Source organism: Poecilia reticulata, chromosome 21 (assembly GCF_904066995.2).
Source record: "Poecilia reticulata chromosome 21, P_reticulata-male-v2, whole genome shotgun sequence".
NCBI lineage: Eukaryota > Metazoa > Chordata > Actinopteri > Cyprinodontiformes > Poeciliidae > Poecilia > Poecilia reticulata.
In genome coordinates, this window is record NC_088850.1 from 6,177,920 (window position 1) to 6,200,425 (window position 22,506).

Sequence of the window (22,506 nt, forward strand, 5' to 3'; positions counted from 1 at the left end):
TCTACTGCTTCTAAAAACAGACCAAGCGCTTAAATAATAAGCAACAAGTAATAATAAGTTATAAGTAATAAGTTGATGTTTTTCAGTGTCTGGAAAATGAGCCGTTTCAAAAATCTCCGGAATATAACATTACAAATCAGCAGGAACTGCTCCTCACCTAGCAACCCCAGAGAAACCCAGCCCGTTACCTAGCAACCTCACGGAAGTCCAGCACGTCACCTAGCAACCCAAACTGAGCTCTAGAATGTTTGGTCAGGTACTTTTACCGCTTTGTGCGCCTTTCCTAATATATTAAACGAAGAATTATAGGTTCCTTTTAAAACTGTGATGTTATTATGTCAGGTAACTGTAACACAGTGGGAAAAGTAGTGGCTCTAGTGTAAACCGCTTCTGGATCACTAAAAGAGCATGAAATAAATTCACTCCATTTACCGTTTATCTCCGTTCTGCTTCTGTTTTCTAAGGGTATTTGATTGGCGGGCATGTGATGCGTCTCTGTCATGGTCACGACGAGAGCTTGACGAACCCTGGAGCAGATAAGAGTGAAGAGGAGCAAAGGTTTGTAATAAACTGCTGAAGAGATTTAAATCTAGAACACACGTAGTTCATCTTGAGAGAATATGTTTGTTCTCCAAAGCTTTGAGAAAGGGGTCATACGTATGAAGATGGGGTCTTTAGTTGCTGAGTGGGACTATATGAGCCTTGAAATTAAAAAGTTGGGTTTAAATGAGTTCTACAAATTGAAAATTACCCTAAATATACCAATACATTATTTGCAAAGTGGCTTCAGAGAAACAAAATCAGTGTTTTGTGTTGATTCCAGTAACATACTTCCGCAAACATGGAGCAATTCTTCATGTTTGCGGAACATGTTCCGCAAACATGTTTAATGTGGAACATTTAATGTTCCGATTAAATGTTCCAAACATGGAACATTTAATCTCTGAAAGGTCACACACCTTTCAGAGATTAAAAGGTGTGTGACGGAAAGGCAACCTAAAAAACCTGAATCAGTTACACCACCTCTATCAGGAGGAAATTACACAAGATGCTGTCAGAAACTTGTTGAATAATACTCAATCTACTAACTGTATGAGTTTTCAGTTATGAATTAAAAAAAATATTTTGGGAATCCTACTTGACATACAACAGGAAATATTTGATCCTTTTTTAATATTTAATTAAGCAATTTAATGGTGTTTTTGAGCAGTGCTTCTGGTTTCCACTGTATCTAAACACAGGAAGTTAAAGATTAAGTACAAAAATTCAGCAGCATATTTTATAAATAAAATAAATAAATGCATATTATCTATTTATATTGCATTATATCATATTATATTATCTTTATTTTTGTAAGTTTATGTTAAAAGAAGCTATTTGAAGCCCTCTGATGACATAAACATATACACAGATATATAATGTTAAGCAATATTGCTGCTTTAATTTCATTCCGTTTCTTTAATTAATCCTTTCATTCATGAATTCATGAATTATGAATTATATTTTTTTCAATATTTTTTTATTTTATTAAGGCATAAAGAAAGGTAGGAAAGAAATTTGTAAAAAAAATTAAGGTGATCAATTGTAATTTTCTTCAAATACAAAGTTATTTGAAAAATACATCAGTGGTATTGTTCTTTAGGGGTTAAATGATGTCACAATATGTTTTTTGCCTGTAAGCGTCGTCTACAGTAGAAGGAGGGACCGGGTCGGTCGGCATGCTTTTTTGTCTATCGGCCATATTGGATTTAACAAAAATCATTTCTTGCATTTGCAGCTGATGGCCAGCAGTTGATGGTGTATTTTATGATGCATTAGTGTCCACTTCAGTGGTCTGTGTGAATTTATAGCATAAAAATCCACAAGAAGCACAAGAAAATGGCTTTTGGATAGCTGTCCACTGTAGTGACCACTATGCATGAAATGATTAAAAAATGTATTACATTTTGTGTGACTGGTGTTTTCTCTTCCACCTCTTCATTTGATATGATTTGAGCAATCAGAATGATGAAAACCCCTATTTATTGTTGTTTTGACAGAATAGTGAACTACGAGGCGGGGAAGGGAGCGTCAAGAGCCCGCTCCCTGTGGAGACTGGAGCCTCTCAGGATCAGGTAAGACAGAACAAAATGGCTGAATGGACCGAGGATATGTCTCACACACACTTTTTCAAGCTTGGTAAATTTCACTGCTCACCTCTCTTGAATGTGTCGAGCACTGTAGACTATATTTAAAGCTCCCCTGCCTCCGTCTTTAGGTGTCACTGCCAATTAGCTGGCTAAGTCCTGCAGAATGTGTAGTCCTGTCTGACATTTCTGGTTTTTTATGCTTTTATCAAAGCATGATAGAAAACAGGATTGTTAAAATTAGACGGTGCTACCACATAGCTTAAATCAACTGTCTGTGGGAAAGTCCTTTATAAAATAATGTTTCTATGACTACATTTCTAATGAATTTCTTGATTGACTTCATGGGGTTTAAAAAAGAAGACTGCTCTTACTGATATTTCCTCGTTATGTGGACAGTAAAGTTTATCTCTGAGAAAACGCAGATCTTTACTGTGACTTTCATACCGTTTCACCCTGTGATTGAGCCAATTGAGATTTGTTGCCTAAATAACTCAACAAATATCACAACTGTTTGAATCATTATAAATTCCAGAAAAATAACTATATTTCGATGGGCAGGGTGGACATTGAAGTCAAATATGAACTCGTCTTCTTAAAATTTTCTGCTTGTATCTGAATCTGCAAAAATTAAATGCTTGAACAGAGCGTAGGTTTGAAAACTTTCAAATGGCACATAATCATAAAAGCCCTTTTGAGAAAACTCAGAAATATTTACCAAACAAGTGTTGGTAACTTGGGATCATATGAAATAAAATGCAGTATTTACAAGTGAAATTTGTCCAAAAAAAGACATTTTGATTGGAAGAAACTCTGTACAGCTAAACATGAATTAACTAATTTTATTATGTAAAAATGTTTCAGAGCTTTTAACATCTGTTCTGTGTGCTTAGCTGGAGCGGCAGCCATATTCGATGGGGCCAGTCTTTCCGCCTGCGTCATCTCTCCACTGGTCACTATCTGGCCTTGACTGAAGACCGTGGTTTGGTTCTGGAGGACAGAGAGAAGTGCCACACCAAAGCCACTGCTTTTTGCTTTAAGCCATCCAAGGTTACTTGTCTTCTCAGACTTTAACTAGACCTTGTTTTTACTCCATAAGCATGCTTTTGTGTTGCAGCTATGACTGTTTCAGGGAGCCTCTAATGAGATACTGTGTCACCATCATAATCTGACCTTTTCTCTGCTGCAGAACAAACTGCACTGTTGGCAGATTAGAGCAAACATTCATGTTGTCCAGTTTTGATTCAAGTCGCTTTTCTTTTCACAGAGAATGTGAAGAGAAATGTATCAATACATCGAGATTTATTTACCATCTAATTCAAATTTAACCACTGAAAGTGTATGACTTTGGAAAATGTGTGGAAAACAATTTATTTAGTGACATGATGTGCATGTTTGCAGGTTTACAGGCTGTTCTCTCGAGAGCTTTCCAAGTGTTGGATTATAGTACACAATGAATTTGTTTTGTTTTTCATCTTGTGCGACTATTTGTTTTATTATGCAAGCAATCCCTGCTTGTTTTCCTTAGTAAAAACTCCCAGAAATGAGCTGCATGAGTCACCTTCAGAACCTTTTTATCTAAAGTCTTATAAAACTCCTGACAGCAGAGAGTAATGACCCTTCTGCCAATAACCACTCCAAGAGTTATTACTCAGGACTCATAGTTATAGTCTTTATTTACTCTATTTTTATCTAATCCCTCCATCTTTTCTACCCCATCGGCTCCTTTATCGAGGAAGGTCAACTCCTCGTCGTGCTCAACATTGCATTAATATGTTCCTCCCAACTTGCTGTTGACATTAATCAATTGAATCACTCCATCTCCGTCTGAGCAGTGGCCAAGCTAATGATCCCTGCCCGAGCCTCCAATGAAACTGATGTCCTCAACCTGTGATTATCATCTAATGCCAATTTTTTATCGTGTTTGTTGGACTTTGTTGTATTTCCAGCCATGTGAATGAATTTGGCCTTTCTGCTTTGTTTTTTTTTTTTTTTTTTGCTAAACCTCGTTTTCCTTCTCATTCTGAATAAACCAGGAAAAAGGCGATTCTGGCATGAAGAGGGATATTGACGGGATGGGAGTCCCCGAGATAAAGTATGGTGACTCCGTCTGTTTTGTCATGCACGTGGCCACCGGACTGTGGCTGTCCTACCTGGCGCCTGATGCCAAATCGTCTCGTCTTGGTCCCCTGAAAAGAAGGGTAAATATTTTGTTTGCAGACGGTGGGAATAAATATTTCACTCATCTTTTGGTCTGCCTTTATTTAGACAATTTATAAAGGTTTGACTCTATCTAGTACATTTTACTTAAAATAGGGATGTCAAAGTGTAGCCCAAGGGCCATTTGCAGCCCTTCAGATGATTTTGTTTGGCCCCTTGGTCCACAATAGAAGAATGGAGTGACTTTTCGATTAATTTGATATTTTTACACAAAAAAATCTTACTTTTATTCATTTCATTTAGCTACAAGGAAAAGTATTTTTCTTTTATTAACTGTGTTTCTGCTTTCATTGATAACACTTTACGCTGTGCAACGTGTTGCCAAACGTGATAAAAAAAAAGGATAATAAACCCCAATAAAGTTTTTGAAAATAACACAGAAACACAATTCATTTACAGATTCCTTTTCTACAAAAAGTTTAACTACTATGTTTTATTAAAATCTTGTCTATTTGGTATATTATCGAGGCAATAAAGACAATAAATGTCTTAAAAAATAAATCTTTCCAGTTTTAATAAAAAAATGTAAAAAATGGAAGTCCTCGAGTTCTCTCAACTTCAAAATGTTTGGACGCCACTGACTTAAATCCATTAATTTATATGTTTATAGTGGATTTCAGGTGAATAAAGTATATAAACCAATAGTGGAAAGTAACTATGGATATCTGCAATCGTAGAATTGAAATCTAAAATCTAGTCATCTGCTTCCACAAACATTTGTGGAAGATTTGGCAACACACTCAATGAAGACCAGTGTGGTACCATGATGGTGTTACTGGTATTGTAACAGAGCAGAAGGGACTGGAAATGATGGAATATAAGGGTGCATTCACACCAGCCCTGTTTAGTCCACAGAGTTTAGTCCACCAAACTCTAGTTCATTTGCTTAGAAAGTTAAGCTAATTTGGGGAGTTGTGAATAAACATTCAAACTCTTAACGTGGACCAAAAAAGTGACCTCTGACCTAAAACTCTAAGTCTCGGTTCGGTTGAATTGAACTCGGGTGCAATTTGAATGCATATGTGAATGCAAAGTGGACTGGAGACCGCTCCAAAAGCAGGAAGTGGACTAAAGTGCAGGGGATTCTGGGTAGATAAAATGCAAGAGTCTAGTGCTAGTGGGATCCACTGCAAAGACACCAAATTTTACCAAATAGTTTTACTCTTGTTTCTAGTGCAAATATCTAATTACACTTGAAATAGGACAAAACTAACTTTCAAGTATCTTTTCAGCAAGATGTAGAGGCTTGTTTTATTTGAATAGTGAAATAGTCTGGCAATGGAACAAGTATTTTTTAATCATTATGAAGGAATTATTTTCTTGAAATAAGCTTATATAGCTTGCTGATAAGTAACTTTTAGTTAGTTTTATCTTAATTCAAGCTTACTAAGATATTTGCACTACAAAACTAGACAAAAGTACTTGGTAAGATTGTGTGCTTTTGCAGTGAAATGGCTCCGGAGAAATCCTACAACCACTAAAATCTGACATGACTCCATTTTTGTTTGCATTTTGTGAAGAGGAAAGTAGCACTAATTTCTTCTTCAGAGGTTTTCATGTCATTTCCTTCTGTAGTGCTTGTTGCAGCGCCACCACTGGCGAATAGGGGAACAGGGTTTTTTTTAAAGGTTTTGTTTGCCACAAGGAAAAATTGTCCTGGAAGGCTGAAAAGTCCTGGACAAAAGTGACATTTGCAAAATCAAATCACAGTCCATCAAACTTGTTTATACAGCTCATATTACTATTAAAACCCAGGCTTCACTTTTACACGGCTGGCAGCAGAAATTGTCTCATTAGGAGTGATGGGCACTTGAGCTTGGACAGTAAATGAGTTTGGCTCTTGTCTGCTGCTGAAGGCCGAGTCTCCCTGCAGAGATGATACCTTGTGATGATGCAAGGCAGCGTCTGCAGGCTTGAGCGTTGGCCAAACGCCTGACAAGCTGAAGGTGATGGCCAGTTTACAACTATATCCATCTCTCCCTATTTTATCGTTAAGCTGCTGGATTTCCACCGACTCAGAGTTCTTTCATGTTTTTTCTCAATGCTTTTTCTTTTTTTTTTTGTGAATCTGAGGTAATATTTCAGTCATTCCAATCAAAAATGTTTTTGTTTTTTTACATTATGCACGTTTTTCTGATCTAGGCCTGCCTTCACTCTGAGGGCCACATGGATGATGGTCTCATCCTACAGCGCTGCCAGCATGAGGAGTCTCGGGCTGCTCGCATCATCCGAAACACCACATTCCTCTTCAAAAACTTCATAAAGTGGGTAAAAAACACTGCAGCGCCTACATGTGATTCCAAAGCGAATCAAATTAACGTTGAAAAGTCTGATTATTGACTTTCAGGGCACTGGACAGCGCTGCAGCCGGAGAGACGAATGCGGTGGCCGGATATGTTGAAGAGGTGCTGCAGACGCTGAACGATCTGATTGAATATTTCAAGCAGCCCGACGTAGATCTGGAGCACGAGGAAAAACAGGCGAGGCTTCGCTCGCTCATCAAACGACAAGACCTCTTCAAGGAGGAGGTAAGTCGGCTGAATCAGTCTGCAGAGTCTGGTTAGTCCAGACTCTGCATTATTTATTTGGCAAATAATGTTATGTGGGATTTAAAGAATCTGGCAGCATCTTCAGTTTATTGGAAAAATTCAAAGTAACCTCAGTTTGGAGAATCAGAAGAAAAATCTTGAAATGACTTATCAAAATAGAAAAAAAAATAATGTAAATATGGAAATAATCTTAGCTGATACTTTATATTTTAAAGATTTTAGAGGGATGGTTTTGGTAAATTACAGTTTTTAATTATCTTATATAAAACTAAGGCTTTTTGTTTACTGTGGATAAATCCGTTTAAGTTTAATTTATAAAGTGGAGTCTATAAAGACTCCTGAGGTACAAAACCATAAATATGGACATAGTCACGGGTTTGACTAAAGCCATTACAGTTTGTGATGATTTATGAATATCATCATAAATTGCTTTCAACAAAGGAAATGCCATTTACAAAATAATACTCCAGAATTTACTATTTTTCTAATAGTGAAGGCTTTTAAAACTTTCGTTGCCATCATATCTTGATGAAAAGTTACTTATAAATCGGTTTTTACTTATAAAACTGACTTTTATAAGTCATTTTGCAGAATTGGTTTAGTTTGATGCACTTCGACCTTTTTTCATTTTAGTTCAGTTTTCTGTTTTCAAGCTTAATTTCCTTCCCAAGGACCAATCAGAGGGCTAGCTTTTATAAATCTGACTTGACTACAGGAAGTCCATCAGTTAGTATTTATTGATGGGATAAATTGATTAAACAAAATTAAATATCTTATTTAAAAAATAATTACAACAAAAGCAAAAAGATTAAAGTTAAAAAACAGCATTATTGTGATAACCACAACAAAATAACGTTTCAATGTCTTGACTAACAATAAACAAACTATCACTTTCGTAAAATCTTTGTCTGTTTATATGCCTGTCACGATGACAAATTAAATTGTTCCAGAAGTTATTGCGATAATCGATAATATTGTTGTTTTGAGACCATTTTTAAGTGATATAATGGTAATGAAAAATAAAAGATGAATAAGCTTTTAATAAATTCTGTTGAACATTTATCACTAGAACTAGAAGACATTTTAAATATCCAAAATAAATAAACATAACAACAAATAAAATGAATTTTGAAGTCTTTGTAAACAAAATTGTCCTTCAAAAAAAGGGCTGGTTGAGACCAAAACACCAAACTGAAAACTTTTATCTTCCAGGTTTTGGTAGAAAGTGAAAAAAAGAGATAAATGGTAAATTATGCCAATGGAAATAATTGAGTTTGTTTTAATTGATCATGCAATTAATTAATTAATTTATTGATTATTGTGACAGGCCTACGTGTTTATACTTGCATATTTCAATACAGTTCTTTATTTTGTCATTATTCATGCAACACTTTGCAGATTATATAAATTTTCTGCCAAATAAATGTCGAATTCTTGTAATAATTTACTTCCACTACAAATATAAGCACTACTTTGTGTTTTTTTTTGTTTGTTTTTTTACATAAAATGTTTCTAATATGACAAAATACAAGTTTATACTGAACATAAAGCAAATTCCACATCTCATGATTAACAACTATACATAATAATGTATGTATTTTCCGTCAGGGTATGCTGGCCCTGCTCTCCAAATGCATTGACCGGATGAACCTGTATGATAGTGCGGCCCACTTCGGAGAGATGGCCGGGGAGGAAGCTGGTGCAGCATGGAAGGACATCCTCAACCTCCTCTATGAACTCCTGGGTGAGTGATGGATCACAGAAAATATCTCCTGTCAGCACCTGTTCAGTCTGAGTGGACATGAAGTATTTATCATCCCTCCCTGAATCTCTTTTTTCCCCTTTGGACTCCTTCTCTCGTCTCTCTACAGTCCTTCATTTCATCCTTCGCTAGCATTCTGTTGAGCATTTTTAAAGTTCACAGCTTTTTGCAGATTCATTTGTCTGAAAATAAATAACTTGTATGTCACGTGAACCATATCGGATCCTAAATTTTCCACTGTTTTTATCTTTAAAGCTCAGTGGGTGTTTTGTTTTCCTGTTGCTGGCATTCTTCCAGGGTGGTCAGGCTCACCTTGACCACCCTTACATTCATCATTCCCTATCATGCAGCCGCTCACGTGTGTGCACAGGTTTAGTCCACAAACACACAGCTAATCGTAAATTATTGCTGCCCCCTCGGTGGGGTTGCCTCTGAGGAGGCAGATTTTCATGATGATTTGCTTGTTCTGCCTTTCCTTTCAGTATAAAGGGGAAACGAGCTTAATAGTCCAAGTTATTTATTTAGTTTGTTCATTAAGCATCAGTTTTATAATTTGACATTAATTACGGATGTTCCTCTAAAACGTGTCAAAATCAATTTGTGTTTGAAATCATTCAAATCTCTGGAGGATTTTGATTTCCAGTTATTTGTTTGATTCTTGGAGCTTGACTCGGGTATCTACAAAAAAACGAGAAGGCGTTACAAGTGTATCTTGCTTTCATTGACATTTTAATAAATATTTTTAAAAAGTATCTTAATATCTAGAAAAATCATTATGGTAATCAAATGCTTCTTATAATTGCTTACCAGATTTTGGCATTTTATCAGAGAAAAACATGATAGGAAAAATTAAATTATCTGTAAAAATAAATTTAAATTTGGTTTGAATAATTTTGAGCTTAAATGTAAGTTGAGTCCATACAATTTACAAGATTGTATGGCAGCCCAAGCATACAATTAAACTGCTAATGAAATCACAATTTGCCATTGTTTTCTTTAAAAAAATTACCTTCATGTCATTTATTTTGACATAATTTACTCTTGGTCACCAGTGTGGCTCTGTTCATGTGTTCATGCTGAATTAGAGCTTTCTTGATACCCAATGTTGGTCAAAATCAGTATTCAGAAAGTGGATTTGCTGACATTTAGTGAACCTGGTTTCCCTGAAACAAAATGGAACAAGGCTTCTAAATGTCTAAGTAGCAAAGAAAGTCCAAGAGAAATCCTAAATAATTATAGAGCTCAGAGCTTTTCATGTTCACCCAACAGTTCAAAAAAACATTGTGTTGAGTCAAACTTTGTGTTTTGTTCAGCTGCACTGATTCGTGGAAACCGGACCAACTGCACCCAGTTCTCCCGAAACCTGGACTGGCTGGTCAGCAAACTGGAAAGAATGGAGTCATCATCAGGTATCACAAGTCTCTTTGTTTTTCTGCTAATTAATAAAACATGGAATGACGGATGATTTGTTTTAACTTTGTTTTGCAGGAATCCTAGAAGTCCTCCACTGTATCTTGGTGGAAAGTCCAGAAGCCCTGAACATCATTCAGAAAGGTCACATTAAATCTATCATCTCTCTTCTCTACAAGCATGGACGCAACCACAAGGTGGGCTGGGAAAATTGGTCTGGTTTTTATCTTTAATCGCATTCATCATTGTCAAAAAATCATTCTGGATTTAAACAGAAACGAGACTTAATTATAACACCCGTTACAGCATTTACTGAGTTAAAACAATGTGTTGCATGAATGAAAAAAGAAAATACCTCTTCTGACTTTTTGCTCTTTAGATTCTGGATGTGCTGTGCTCTCTGTGTGTGTGCAATGGGGTGGCAGTGAGAACCAATCAGAATCTGATCTGTGACAACCTGCTGCCAAAAAGGGACCTGCTGCTCCAGACACGACTGGTCAACGATGTTCAAAGGTAATAAACACGTTGAAAAGTTGTTTATTTCAATATACATATATAAATATATACACACAAATTGCTTGTTTTGTGTCTATAAAGATTTGTTTGTATGGATGTTTACTAATGTTAGATCAAATTGACGTTTGAAAGAAAAGGTAGATTATACAGCACTTTTTCTTTCCAGCTACTCCTTTTCAATCAAAACTTTTATTTCAGAAAAGTATTTTTGAAACTGTCTCTTTATGTACAACAAAAATTCTTGATTATTCCTTGAGAGACATATACAGTATCAATCAATCAAAGTTTATTTTTATAGCACATTTCAGCAACAAAGCAGTTCAAAGTGATTTAAATCGTAAAAAAAAATAAAAACATAAACAATTATGAAACTGGTAAATGTTACATTTTGTCAAATGCCATTAAAATCATCAATACACATCAAATATGTTGTTCGGTTATTACAGGCTACACGATATTAGAAAATCTTGCTGATGCAATAATATTGGTAAATATTGTGAAGACGGTATTAATGGGAATTTATGCATATTTTTTTAATTCCTTTTTTTCGTCTGTGCTTCCATCACTGTGACTTTTAATACTTTGTGGGTTGTGGTGCCTGACTTACTTTACTTATCTACCTAACTGTACTTACTTACTTCATTTATCTTACTTTCATTACTTACTTTCCTAACTTTACTTACATACCTATTTATTTTATTTACTTACTTTGGGATTTTCCGTCAGGGTGATTGTGTTACATTAGCATGTGAAAATTCATATTCATAACAATTGGAATATTGACAAACAAACATTAGCGATGTAAATACTGGACACACTGACATTGTTACATCTTTCAACCCTAAAATACAGTCTAGTATTAACATACAGTCCAGTATTAACATACAGTCCAGTATTAATATAGTCTAGTAACATACAGTCTAGTATTAACATATAGTCTAGTATTAATATACAGTCTATTATTAACATACAGTCCAGTATTAATATACAGTCCAGTATTAACATACAGTCCAGTATTAATATATAGTCTAGTATTAACATACAGTCTAGTATTAACATATAGTCTAGTATTAACATACAGTCCTGCTTATCTTCTGCCTTTGACTCCAGCATGAGGCCCAACATCTTCCTGGGCATCGCTGAAGGTTCGGCTCAGTATAAGAAGTGGTACTACGAGTTGGTCATCGACCAGGTGGACCACTTTGTGACCGGAGAGCCGACCCACCTGAGAGTGGGCTGGGCCAACACCAAAGGCTACGCTCCGTATCCCGGCGGAGGAGAGGGCTGGGGTGGAAACGGCGTTGGGGATGACCTTTACTCCTACAGCTTTGATGGACTTCATCTGTGGTCAGGTGGGGAACTCGGTTAAACTGCCTGGGCTTTCTTTAATAACTCAGTTTTCCTACTGTTGATTAAGTCTGTATAAAGCCGGTTTGGTTGGATGTGTGAAAAAGCAACTAAACTTTAAAGTATTTCACATGTTTGTAGTAAAAAAATTTATTTTTTTCCTTCTTAAATTCGAAATTTACAACCAGTGACTTATTTTTAAATATGAATGTATATTAGTTTTTGTTTTTTAAACATAATTCAGTACTTCATTAAAGTTTTCCAATGACAAATAAAGGTAGAAAATTGAAAAAAATCTATATTATTATAAGTCAGTATTGGATCAAGATTCAGATTTCCTCTTGAAATGTTTTTTTTTTTTTACTGTAGTTTCTAAAAACAAACAATAACAAAAAAAATCAAAAGATGTTTCGATTTGTAATCAAATTATATTGTTTTACTCTTTATTTAAGAAAAATGCACCCAAATTTGTTTGCTTTTTTTTGTCAAAAATGTATTGGAGTATTCTGTAGACACCTATAAACTTTATCCAAATTCTCTCCCAAGTTTTAACAAAATAATTCTACAAAAACATCTAAAGGACATAAGTTTGATGATATATAAAACTTAAATGATTAAAAAGTATTGGTAAAAGTGACGAATCAATGCCAGAATATGCAGCATTGCTCACTTCTACTGAAAAATGTCGTATTTAATCTTCTCTGCTGAAGGACAAACCTAAGCCGTTGTAAACACACTGCCTGTCATTAAACTTCCTGCATCAAACGTGATGCAGATCCTGCCACTAAAAGTTCCAGCTGACTGAAAATCTGCTCCACATCTTCATGATTTTTTCACTTCCAAAGCCTCTAAAAGATCCATTACGTCTCCCCGCTCATCCATTTTATGTCACTCCTGTTAAAGCATTCATCAGACGTCTCTCCGCCCTTCTGCCCCGTCTCTTCTCCTCACTTATCATTCTGTCCTACATTTGCTGTGACTTTGCTGCTGTAACTGAGATCCGCTCTCGCCTCCCAGGTCGGATCCCCAGAGCCGTGGCCTCCATTAACCAGCACCTGCTGAACTCGGACGACGTGGTCAGTTGCTGCTTGGATTTGGGCGCTCCCAGCATGTCCTTCAGGATCAACGGGCAGCCGGTGCAGGGGATGTTTGAGGACTTTAACACCGACAGATTCTTCTTCCCCGTCGTCAGCTTCTCTGCTGGAGTGAAGTAAGACGGAATAACAAACTTTACCCTAAAGGGTAACACTTTATTTGAAGGGGGGTGAATAAGACTGACATGACACTGTCATAAACATGAAGTCTTTATGAATGTTTATGACAGTTGTCATAAAGCGTCATTCAGTAAATAATGACACTTTTAATGCAAAGTTGCTCTAAAAGTCCATTAAAAGTGCCAACTTTGCATGATTTTGTAAATTATGATAATTTAATGCAAAGTTGGCATTTTTAATGGACTATTAATGCAAACATTAAAAAAAAATTTAATAATTAAGCAGTGCTAAGCCTGGTAGGGGCACAAGTAAAGCCTGGTGGCTCTCCAGGCTTATAATAAACCCTGACAATCATTCCCAGTATTGGCTACATCACTTAATCATTCAAGGTGCCATGATGGACGTCGGAAGTGAGGATCGGGAGTATTGGAAATGGTTTTCCAAAGTTGTTTTTGCCAGTTTATTTGACTTGTTGGAGTCGAGCTAATTTGTCTGTGACCTGGTTGAGGCTCACAGACGGCGGGATTTACAAAAGTTGGAAACGGCTAGCTTAGAGACCGACCCGTACCTCCTCCCTCCTGACGTGTTGATCAAATTACCGACTTTGCCTGAATTTACACCACATGATTTATGCCACTATGTCATGAACAGCGTTTCCCCTTAAACCAGAGCAGCATTAAAAACATACAAAAGTCAACATTATAATTAAATACAGTTACTGTGTGCAGTTTAGTTAAATAAATTACACTTTTTTAAGTCAGAGGAATCCCGGAGAAGTCTATTTTAATTGGCAATGTTTTTCAAGGATTAGTAAAAAAGAACTTAAATAAGCCCCAAAAAAGACCTTTAAAAAGCAATAAAAAAAGGCTACTTTCCAAATAATCTAAAATCTTCCTGAATATTGTTTATGTGCTGTAATAAACAGTTTGTGTAACTTTTGTTCTCAGAGCCCGTTTCCTGCTGGGTGGGCGCCACGGAGACTTTAAGTTCCTGCCGCCAGCCGGTTACTCTCCGTGCTACGAAGCACTCCTGCCCAAGGAGAAGATGCATGTGGAGCCTGTGAAGGAGTACAAGCGGGACCATGACGGCGTCCGTGACCTGCTGGGAACCACCCAGTTCCTGTCCCAGGCCTCCTTTATTCCCACTCCGGTTGACACCAGCCAGGTGAGCCTAACCACTCACTGGGCTGCATGTTGAATGTATGTCAAAGCAATAATCAACATTATAAATAACTTTAACTTGCTTTAACCCTTTCATGCATAGTGGTCACTACAGAGAACAGCTATCTCTGGATTTTTATGTTATAAATGCACACAGACCACTGAAGTGGACACTAATGCATCATAAAATACACCATCAACTACTGGCCATCAGCCACAAATGCAAGAAATTATTTTTGTTAAATCCAATATGGCCGACAGACAAAAAAGCATGCCGACCGACCCGGTCCCTCCTTCTACTGTAGACGACTCTTGTAGGTAAAACAAAATATTGTGACATCAGTTAACCCCTAAAGAACAATACTACTGATGTATTTTTTAAGTAACAACTTTGTATTTGGAGAAAATTACAATTGATCACCTAAAAAAATTTTTTTTTCACGATTGCAAAAACATTTTCCTACCTTTTTTAATGCCTTAAGAAAATAAGAAAAAAAAAATTTAAAAACTGACACAAAGGATCATAATTCATGCATGAAATGGTTAAAGAGCATCTAATTTTAGTTTTGTTTGTTAGTTTGTACAGTATAAATTCAGCTTTTAGGATATTTGAAAAGCTTATTCTCCTTTTGGAAGCTCAGTATTTCTGAGAATGAATGAAAGTCGCTTCAGCTCCTCTTGTATAAGATAAATAAATGCTTCCCTAATGACTTTCTTTAATGCATTTTTTCTCTTTCTCTGCAGATTGTCCTGCCGCCTCATCTGGAGAACATCCGCGACAAGTTGGCAGAAAACATCCACGAACTTTGGGGAATGAATAAGATCGAACTGGGCTGGACGTATGGCAAGGTAAACCTGCTGTGAAAAACGAGATGCAGGTTGTTGAAACTCGTGACTGATGATGCGGAGCTGCAGACAGTAACCTGAAAATGTTTTACCGTGTCGTCCCGTCTGAAAAATGATTTATTGCTTGCAGATGCAGAAACGTATTATGATCAGGGAGATAAATCAAGCAAAAGTTATTCCTTATAAGAAGTTTAAATCGCAGAAGACCTGCTTTTTTCTAGGAGTGTATACCATTTTAAAGAAATATTAAACCACAAAGTGAAATGTGCAATCTCAATCAAAGCAAAATTGTTTTGCTTTAGTAAAAATGCAAGAAATTTTGTAAAAGTAAAATATTTTGGCAAATAGTCAGGATATAATATCCTCGTCTAAGAATGAAGCGAATGGATTAATCCTGTTTACTGATCTGCATCCCTCTTGCTTTACATCCAGTGTCATTTCACTTTAAAAGCACAATCAGGAATTTCATGGTTTAAGGCTGGTAAAAACTGAGAAATCTGCAGGATAACTCGCTTAAAGGTCGGTAATTGCTGTTGCCTCCATTACTTATCGGAGATGCTTATTTGTTCAGTCCCAGTGGACTAACTTGTTATGATCCGTGTTTCCGTGTGTTTATTTTTGAGTTTCTGTGTGATCCTGTTCCCTGTGAGTCCTGTCTCTGCGTCTTTCCCCGTTGATTGTCTCCCAGGTGTGTCTCGTTCCCTTGATTACCCCGTGTGTATTTAGTCTCACCTGTTGTCTGTGTTCCTCCTCGGATCCTTGTCTAACGTTGTCTAAGTTTGTCTGCGTTTGTCGTCACGCTCCAGTAGAACTGCTAAGTCCTGGTTTGTGTTCGCTCTTATTTAGTCCTTCAAGTCAGTTGCTACCGGCATTTAGCTGTGTGCTTGTTTCCTGCCGTGCTGCCTGTCCTGGACTCTTACCGAGCATTATGTCATTAAATCATCATATTCATCATCTTACCTGGGTCTGAGGGTCATTCTCACCACCACCACCAACCACACCGCTTCCTAACATAACTGTGCTTTTTTTATTGGCTCCAGAAAAATGGAAACCTTCCCACATGGCGGCTGCTGTTTTGTTCAGTACAGGTGGAAAATCCTGGTCTAAGTGTTGGTCTGTTTTTAGTTAAAGCTGTTTATTCACTGGAGCTGCAGCAAATTATTGCCTTGTGAAGACAATTTTTTCTCACCTTTGACATGACATTGACCATGTAAAATATATCTGAAAATCATTTACATTTGGGGAAATTAAACATAAAAACAATTTAGTAATCAGTGTGTACAACCTTAATCCAATTTCAACATCTAGTCTATTTGTGGTTCACATATTTATACGATTTAGCTTTTTGGATTTAGTTTCATTTTCTTGCTAGGCCGTTACAAAACTTGAGTTTTATTTTCTTTTTGCTAGGTTTGGGCTGCAAAAATTTTCATTTGATATTAATAAAAAAGTTCCCAGAGGTCATCAAAGGTCAATCAAGTCAGATTGCCTCTGGAAACTGTTTTTAAATATTTCTTGAAAATGATGGCGGCACAAATGAAATTTTTTGTTGCACAAACGTTTGAGACCAGTTTAGTTAGATTTGAAGAAAGGGGGGAAACTTCACTGAGGCTACCTCAGTGAAGTTATTCATCCAGACAAAAAACTGATTTAATCTGATTAAAGTAACTCCGTAGGATGATGCTGCCACTTCCATGTTCCACTGTTTGTATAATGCTAGTATAACAGTGTTTCCTTTTTTGTGACGCAAAGTGTGCTTCTCTTTTCTTTTTCACATTTAGACAATGACTAAATGTCCCACAATGCTGTGGGAGATTTTATGATGTTTGTCCTTAAAGGAAACGTTTCTGTCTTGCAGCTCTACACATATTGATTACATACAGTTGAAACCAGATGTCTAAGAAGACACGTTCACCTTTTTCACCTAAATGTCTGAAGTTAAATCAGATCAAGACTTTCTTCTTTTAGGTCACTTAGAATTATAAAAATTATTTCTGTTTGCTAACATAAAAATGGTCTGATTTAACTATAAACAGTGATTAAAAAAAAAATTAAAAGTTATTTGGTGAATGTTTAGTTTTCGGTTTCATCTGAGTATAAATTTCCAGCTGCTGTTGTCCAGTTGTCAGATTTTGTTTTCATGTATTTTGGAAAACCATCTAGACTTTATGGCGTATCTTTAGTCCCACATTTTATCCAGTTATTAATGTCCTCCTTCATCGAGTAATTTATTACGGTCTAATTTCGTATGTCACGAAACATGAGCTAATAACAGCAGTGGGTACACTTCAGAGATGCTTTAATGGGATATTAATTGCTTTCATTTGTCTGATCAAATGCCATGAAATTTAATTTTGTTGTGAATTTGCACAATCTCGAACGTATTCACTGGAATTTGTTCTGTAGACTCAGCAATTTACACATCTTTAGAAAACAGAAAAAAATCAGGGTAATGCTGCTAGTTTTCCTTTAAAGTTTGATTTATTTTAGTTGAAATTGTGTCAGGGTTTCTATTGTTTTGGAGTAACTTGTTTTTGAAACTATTGACTGTCCTTCAAAAGTACTTTGAAGGAAAAATACAGTAAACGCTTTAGGGCTTCAGCTAACATGCTTTAGGTAATAGAAATTAGCTAAAACTGCATTAACGGGAATTACTTTGTTCACTATCCAAAGACATCTTCATCACTCTGGTCTCCTTCCATGATTTTACCATCAGTAACTCTCTCTCTCTCTCTCTCTCTCTCTCTCTCTCTCTCTCTCTCTCTCTCTCTCTCTCTCTCTCTCTCTCTCTCTCTCTCTCTCTCTCTCTCTCTCTCTCTCTCTCTCTCGCTGTCTCTCTCTCATATCACCGCAGAAGCGCCATCAGAAGTCTGATCACGCAGTTAGCCTCTTTTCCACGGTTGTAGTTATCACAGGATAATATTCCTCTGAGGCTGCTCCCACAGAGGCCGTTCTGCCAACATTAATGAATCCCTTTTCTATTCCAAGAATGTGACATCCACAGTAATTAAGACTGGGATAAAAGGTCTAAAAAAATATCAAGGCCTACGTTTAGGTCCAAACAGATGCCTGGGATAAAACATGTGCTGTAATAAGTTCAGTGAGCCCAGAGTGACGTTGCTATAATTCCAGGTCAGATTCCTCTTTGTGGATATTTGGCAAGCGGAAATGTGTTAACATCACCTCTGTTTGCTTGGTTCGCACTGTGCATTGCTGTAATTCTGTGTATTATCAGAGAGAGTCTTGGTGAATGTCATGATAGCAGTAAATCTCTCTTAATCAGGTCTCCTGCAGACAGTAAAGGTGCTAATTAAAACATAATCCACTGCAACACTTTAGTCTAAGCAACTCGTAAAGTTGCTTAGACTGAACTAAAAGCAGATAAATCTGACTTCTTCCTGGCTTTGAGTGCAGAGTCAGGCTTTTAAAATGTATTTCTGCAGATAAAACGGTTTCCTTTTTCCACAGGTTCGTGACGACAACAAGAGGCAGCACCCTTGTCTTGTGGATTTCAGCAAGCTGCCTGAAACTGAAAAGAACTACAACGTGCAGATGTCAAGCGAAACACTTAAGTAAGGCTGCGGGTGACCCTCAAAGTAGGAAAATTCATAGCTTTTCAAACATTTTACGTTTGGAGTTCAGCAAGAGATCACAATATTCATTTCTAATCAAAATGGGTACAGAATCAATCGATCAATAAATCAGTCAGATTTTATTTGCATAGCAAATTTCAGCAACAACAAGGCTGTTTAAAGTGCTTTCCATCATAAAAACAACAAAAATAAACAATTGAAATAAAAATTTTTATCCAAAAGCTGTCATTACATATCAAAATGTTGATTAGTATTACAAATATTAAGTTTCAAATGCAACAGGTGGATTTTTAGTCTGAGTCCTAAGTTTCAAGTCTCCGTTTGGATATTTTCATTTATTTTAATTGTACAAAGTTCTTTAAATGTCCTGTGAGCAAATATACTGCTCAAAAAATAAAGGGAACACTTCAGTGTTCACTTAAATGTTAAATTGTTCCCTTTATTTTTTTGAGCAGTGTATATTTGCCCATTTATCGACAACAACTGAGACTTTCAATATTCAGCAGTTATTTTTGCTCTATTAAGAGTTTCATCAAATTAAACTAAAGGAAAACATGCTTCCTGCTTCAGCGGGAGTGAAATTACCGTAATAACCCGATATTGGCTGGACAGCTCAACGTCTCCCCTTTCAGAATCCGTTGGGATTTTTCAGATAGCACAAAGTGTCACAGAGTTACGGTACTGGAAATTTGGCTGTGCCGTTGCCACTACGTTTGGTCTAGAAAGGTTAAAGGAACTCGGTGTTTTGGCTGTTTTACAGTTTGTGGTCCATAGAAGCTGAATGCTGCTTCTCCCCGTTTGGTTCTGGTTCTGGGGATACAGCTCAGAACCAGAAGACCTGTGGGGACTGGAAGGTTGCTATGACAACAGCAAATGTTTAATGATTTATAAACTATCAACAGTATTTTAAAGTCTATTTTCTGAGCTACAGAGACCCAGTGAAGGACTTTTTAACTGGGTGATGTTCTCTAACTTCCTGGTTTTAGTCAGAACAGCAGCAGCAGCATTTTGGTCTGATTGATGTTTTAGGCAGACCTGAGAAGACACTTCTGCAGTAATCAATGCAACTAAAGATAAACACATGGATGAGTTTCTCTAGATCGCGCTGAGACATTAGTCGTTTATTCCTGGAAATGTTCTTCAGGTGACAGAAGCCTGACTTTGTAACCGTCTTCATGTGGCTCTGAAGGTTCAGATCTGACTATCACTACTCCCAGATTTCAGGCCTGTTCGCTGGGGTTTAGTTGTAATATCTGAAACTGTGCGTCGACTCTGGATCGCTCTTCTTTAGGTCCAAAGATATTAACATCAGTTTTGTTTTCTTAATACTTGAGGAAAGTCGGATTGCTTACTCCTTCCCTTATTGCCACAATTAGTAACTATATATTTATTTCACATGTTCCTTTTTGCTTGCAAGATTTTTAGATTGTACGCCACTAGAAAAGGGTTGTGTATGTTTTACGCCGTTAAATAATCCAGTTATCCATTCCTACCAGCAGCAGTTTTCTGCATAATGCTTAGCAGCACAAGATTAAGAATAAGATTAAAGCAGCACTTGTAATGACATTCGTCTTCTGGTGCAGCTCCAGCATTGATTTGTAGGAGATATTGGCTCCAGAGGCTTTTCAAGTTGAGTACTGAGTCGTGTTACTGTAAAAAGATTTGGCTCACCTCATTAGAGGAACTTCCTGTTATAGAGCCGTTTAATCAGACAGTCAAAGCTGAAGGTAGTTTAGTGGTATTGTATTGATTAGGACTGTTACTGTTCTCGTTTACCGCAGGACGCTGTTGGCACTCGGCTGCCATGTTGCCCAGGTTAATGTTCACGCTGAAGAGGACCTGAAGAAAATCAAATTACCAAAAGAGTATGGTCAACATTTTCCATCTTTTTTGGCTTATTTGTGCAAATTTCCACATTTTGTAATTCTACCTTGATAAATCTTGCAGCTACATGATGTCTAATGGATACAAGCCTGCGCCGCTGGAACTCTCTGACGTGAAACTGACTCCAGGTCAAGAGGTTCTGGTTGATAAACTGGCCGAAAACGCACACAACGTTTGGGCCAAAGACAGAATCAAACAAGGATGGACCTATGGCATCCAGCAGGTAAATGAAACCTTCCTAAGGTTCTGTTCAGACAGACTAAGATGTTGATGCAGAGTTCATAAATTAAATTCTGCTGCAGGATGTGAAGAGCAGACGTAACCCTCGCTTGGTGCCATATGCTTTATTGGATGAACGCACAAAGAAATCTAACAGAGACAGTCTGAGAGAGGCCATTCGGACGATGGTTGGATACGGATATGACATCGACCCTCCAGACCAGGAGGGTGAGACTCTGATTCTGATTAATTATCTAAATCTAAAGCTGATCTCTATTTTGGGTCACGGATATTCTTAAAGGGACGATTGTCCCCAAAATGCATTGATTAATTCAATAAGTACTTTGTAAAATTAAATGATATTGAACATCTTCTTACGTTGATCAGTTCCTCCAGAATTTTATGATTGTTTTTGTAATTTTTGCAATGATTTTGTGGTGCAAATTTAGAAGTATTTGCAAGAAATTTTGCGATATTTGCGCAGATGTATGATGATAAATGGACAGATGTGATGTTTTTTACTTACAGTATCGATAACAGACTCTAACATCAACTAAAACTGAGACAGCAGTTAGGAAGAAGTGACTCAAACTCAGTGTTTTCGACCAATAAACTCAAGGATCTGCTGATTTTATTTTTTGCATGAATTTCCTCGATTGCAGAATCGTGAAAAACGTCAGGGCAACACAAACAGCTTTATCGAGTAACTAGAACTAGACTAATGTCTTCATACAGTGGCAGATTATTTAACTTATAACTAATAATTTTACATCGATTTTAAGGACGATATTATGAAGCTCCTATTTGTCGCTGAAAAGGTTTTAAATTTTTCACTAGAAACTAAACCAAAAATACTTGGTAATATTTTGTGTTTTTCTAGTTTATCTGAATACCAAAGCTTTGAACCAAATCAACGCAAAATGAATAGTAGCTAAAGTTATACATAATGCAGAGTGAGTAATATTTAAGTAAAATAGCTGGATGATTTCAAATTTAACTCAGGATGACCTGATGACCAGAAAAAAATCCTCATTTAACCTTTAAAATTAGGAACTAATTTATAAAATATTTTTTCTCTGCTGTTGTTGTTTGGAAGTATCATCATATTTCATTATTTGCATTTTTAAATCACACGGCTTTTCTTTTTCTCTCTGGTCCAAAGTTGTGCATGCATTAGATAATCAGAGCATCGAGACAATCCGCTTTTTCCGCGTGGAGCAAACGTACGCCGTGAAGACCGGGAAGTGGTACTTTGAGTTTGAGGCCCTGACCGGAGGCGACATGAGGGTCGGCTGGGCCAGGCCGGGCTGCAGGCCCGACGTGGAGCTGGGAACGGATGACCAGGCCTACGTCTTTGATGGATATAGGGTAAACTGAAACTGCTGCGCATCGTTTGCAATGAAATCCAAGCAAGAGGTCTCTGTCAGTTTTGTTTCTCATAATGCTTTGGTTTCTTCAGGGTCGACGGATGCATGCTGGTAGCCGTTACTTTGGGCAGCCTTGGAAGAAGGGCGACGTGGTTGGTTGCATGATCAACATGGAGGACAAATCCATGATTTTCACTCTGAACGGAGAGCTCCTGATCACCAGCAAGGGCTCTGAGCTCGGCTTCGCTGACTTTGAAACAGAGGATGGTGAGAACTTCAGTCGGATTCTTTCA

At 37.0% G+C, this 22,506-nt stretch overlaps 1 protein-coding gene across 10 annotated transcripts in view; it reads left to right on the top strand.

Moving 5' to 3' along the window:
- ryr3 (ryanodine receptor 3) overlaps nt 1-22,506 on the top strand; it is a 125,124-nt gene that overhangs the window by 36,351 nt on the left and 66,267 nt on the right. For all 10 annotated transcript variants that reach the window (XM_081602359.1, XM_081602355.1, XM_081602358.1 and 7 more), the window contains 20 exons: nt 465-558; nt 2,040-2,114; nt 3,020-3,176; nt 4,163-4,327; nt 6,489-6,610; nt 6,694-6,874; nt 8,504-8,639; nt 9,971-10,066; nt 10,146-10,264; nt 10,447-10,580; nt 11,694-11,935; nt 12,948-13,140; nt 14,092-14,308; nt 15,049-15,153; nt 18,619-18,722; nt 20,525-20,608; nt 20,691-20,850; nt 20,930-21,074; nt 22,009-22,214; nt 22,306-22,480. In XM_081602359.1, coding sequence (XP_081458485.1) covers nt 465-558; nt 2,040-2,114; nt 3,020-3,176; nt 4,163-4,327; nt 6,489-6,610; nt 6,694-6,874; nt 8,504-8,639; nt 9,971-10,066; nt 10,146-10,264; nt 10,447-10,580; nt 11,694-11,935; nt 12,948-13,140; nt 14,092-14,308; nt 15,049-15,153; nt 18,619-18,722; nt 20,525-20,608; nt 20,691-20,850; nt 20,930-21,074; nt 22,009-22,214; nt 22,306-22,480 — 2,910 coding nt within the window. The remainder of the gene's footprint in view (nt 1-464; nt 559-2,039; nt 2,115-3,019; nt 3,177-4,162; nt 4,328-6,488; nt 6,611-6,693; nt 6,875-8,503; nt 8,640-9,970; nt 10,067-10,145; nt 10,265-10,446; nt 10,581-11,693; nt 11,936-12,947; nt 13,141-14,091; nt 14,309-15,048; nt 15,154-18,618; nt 18,723-20,524; nt 20,609-20,690; nt 20,851-20,929; nt 21,075-22,008; nt 22,215-22,305; nt 22,481-22,506) is intronic.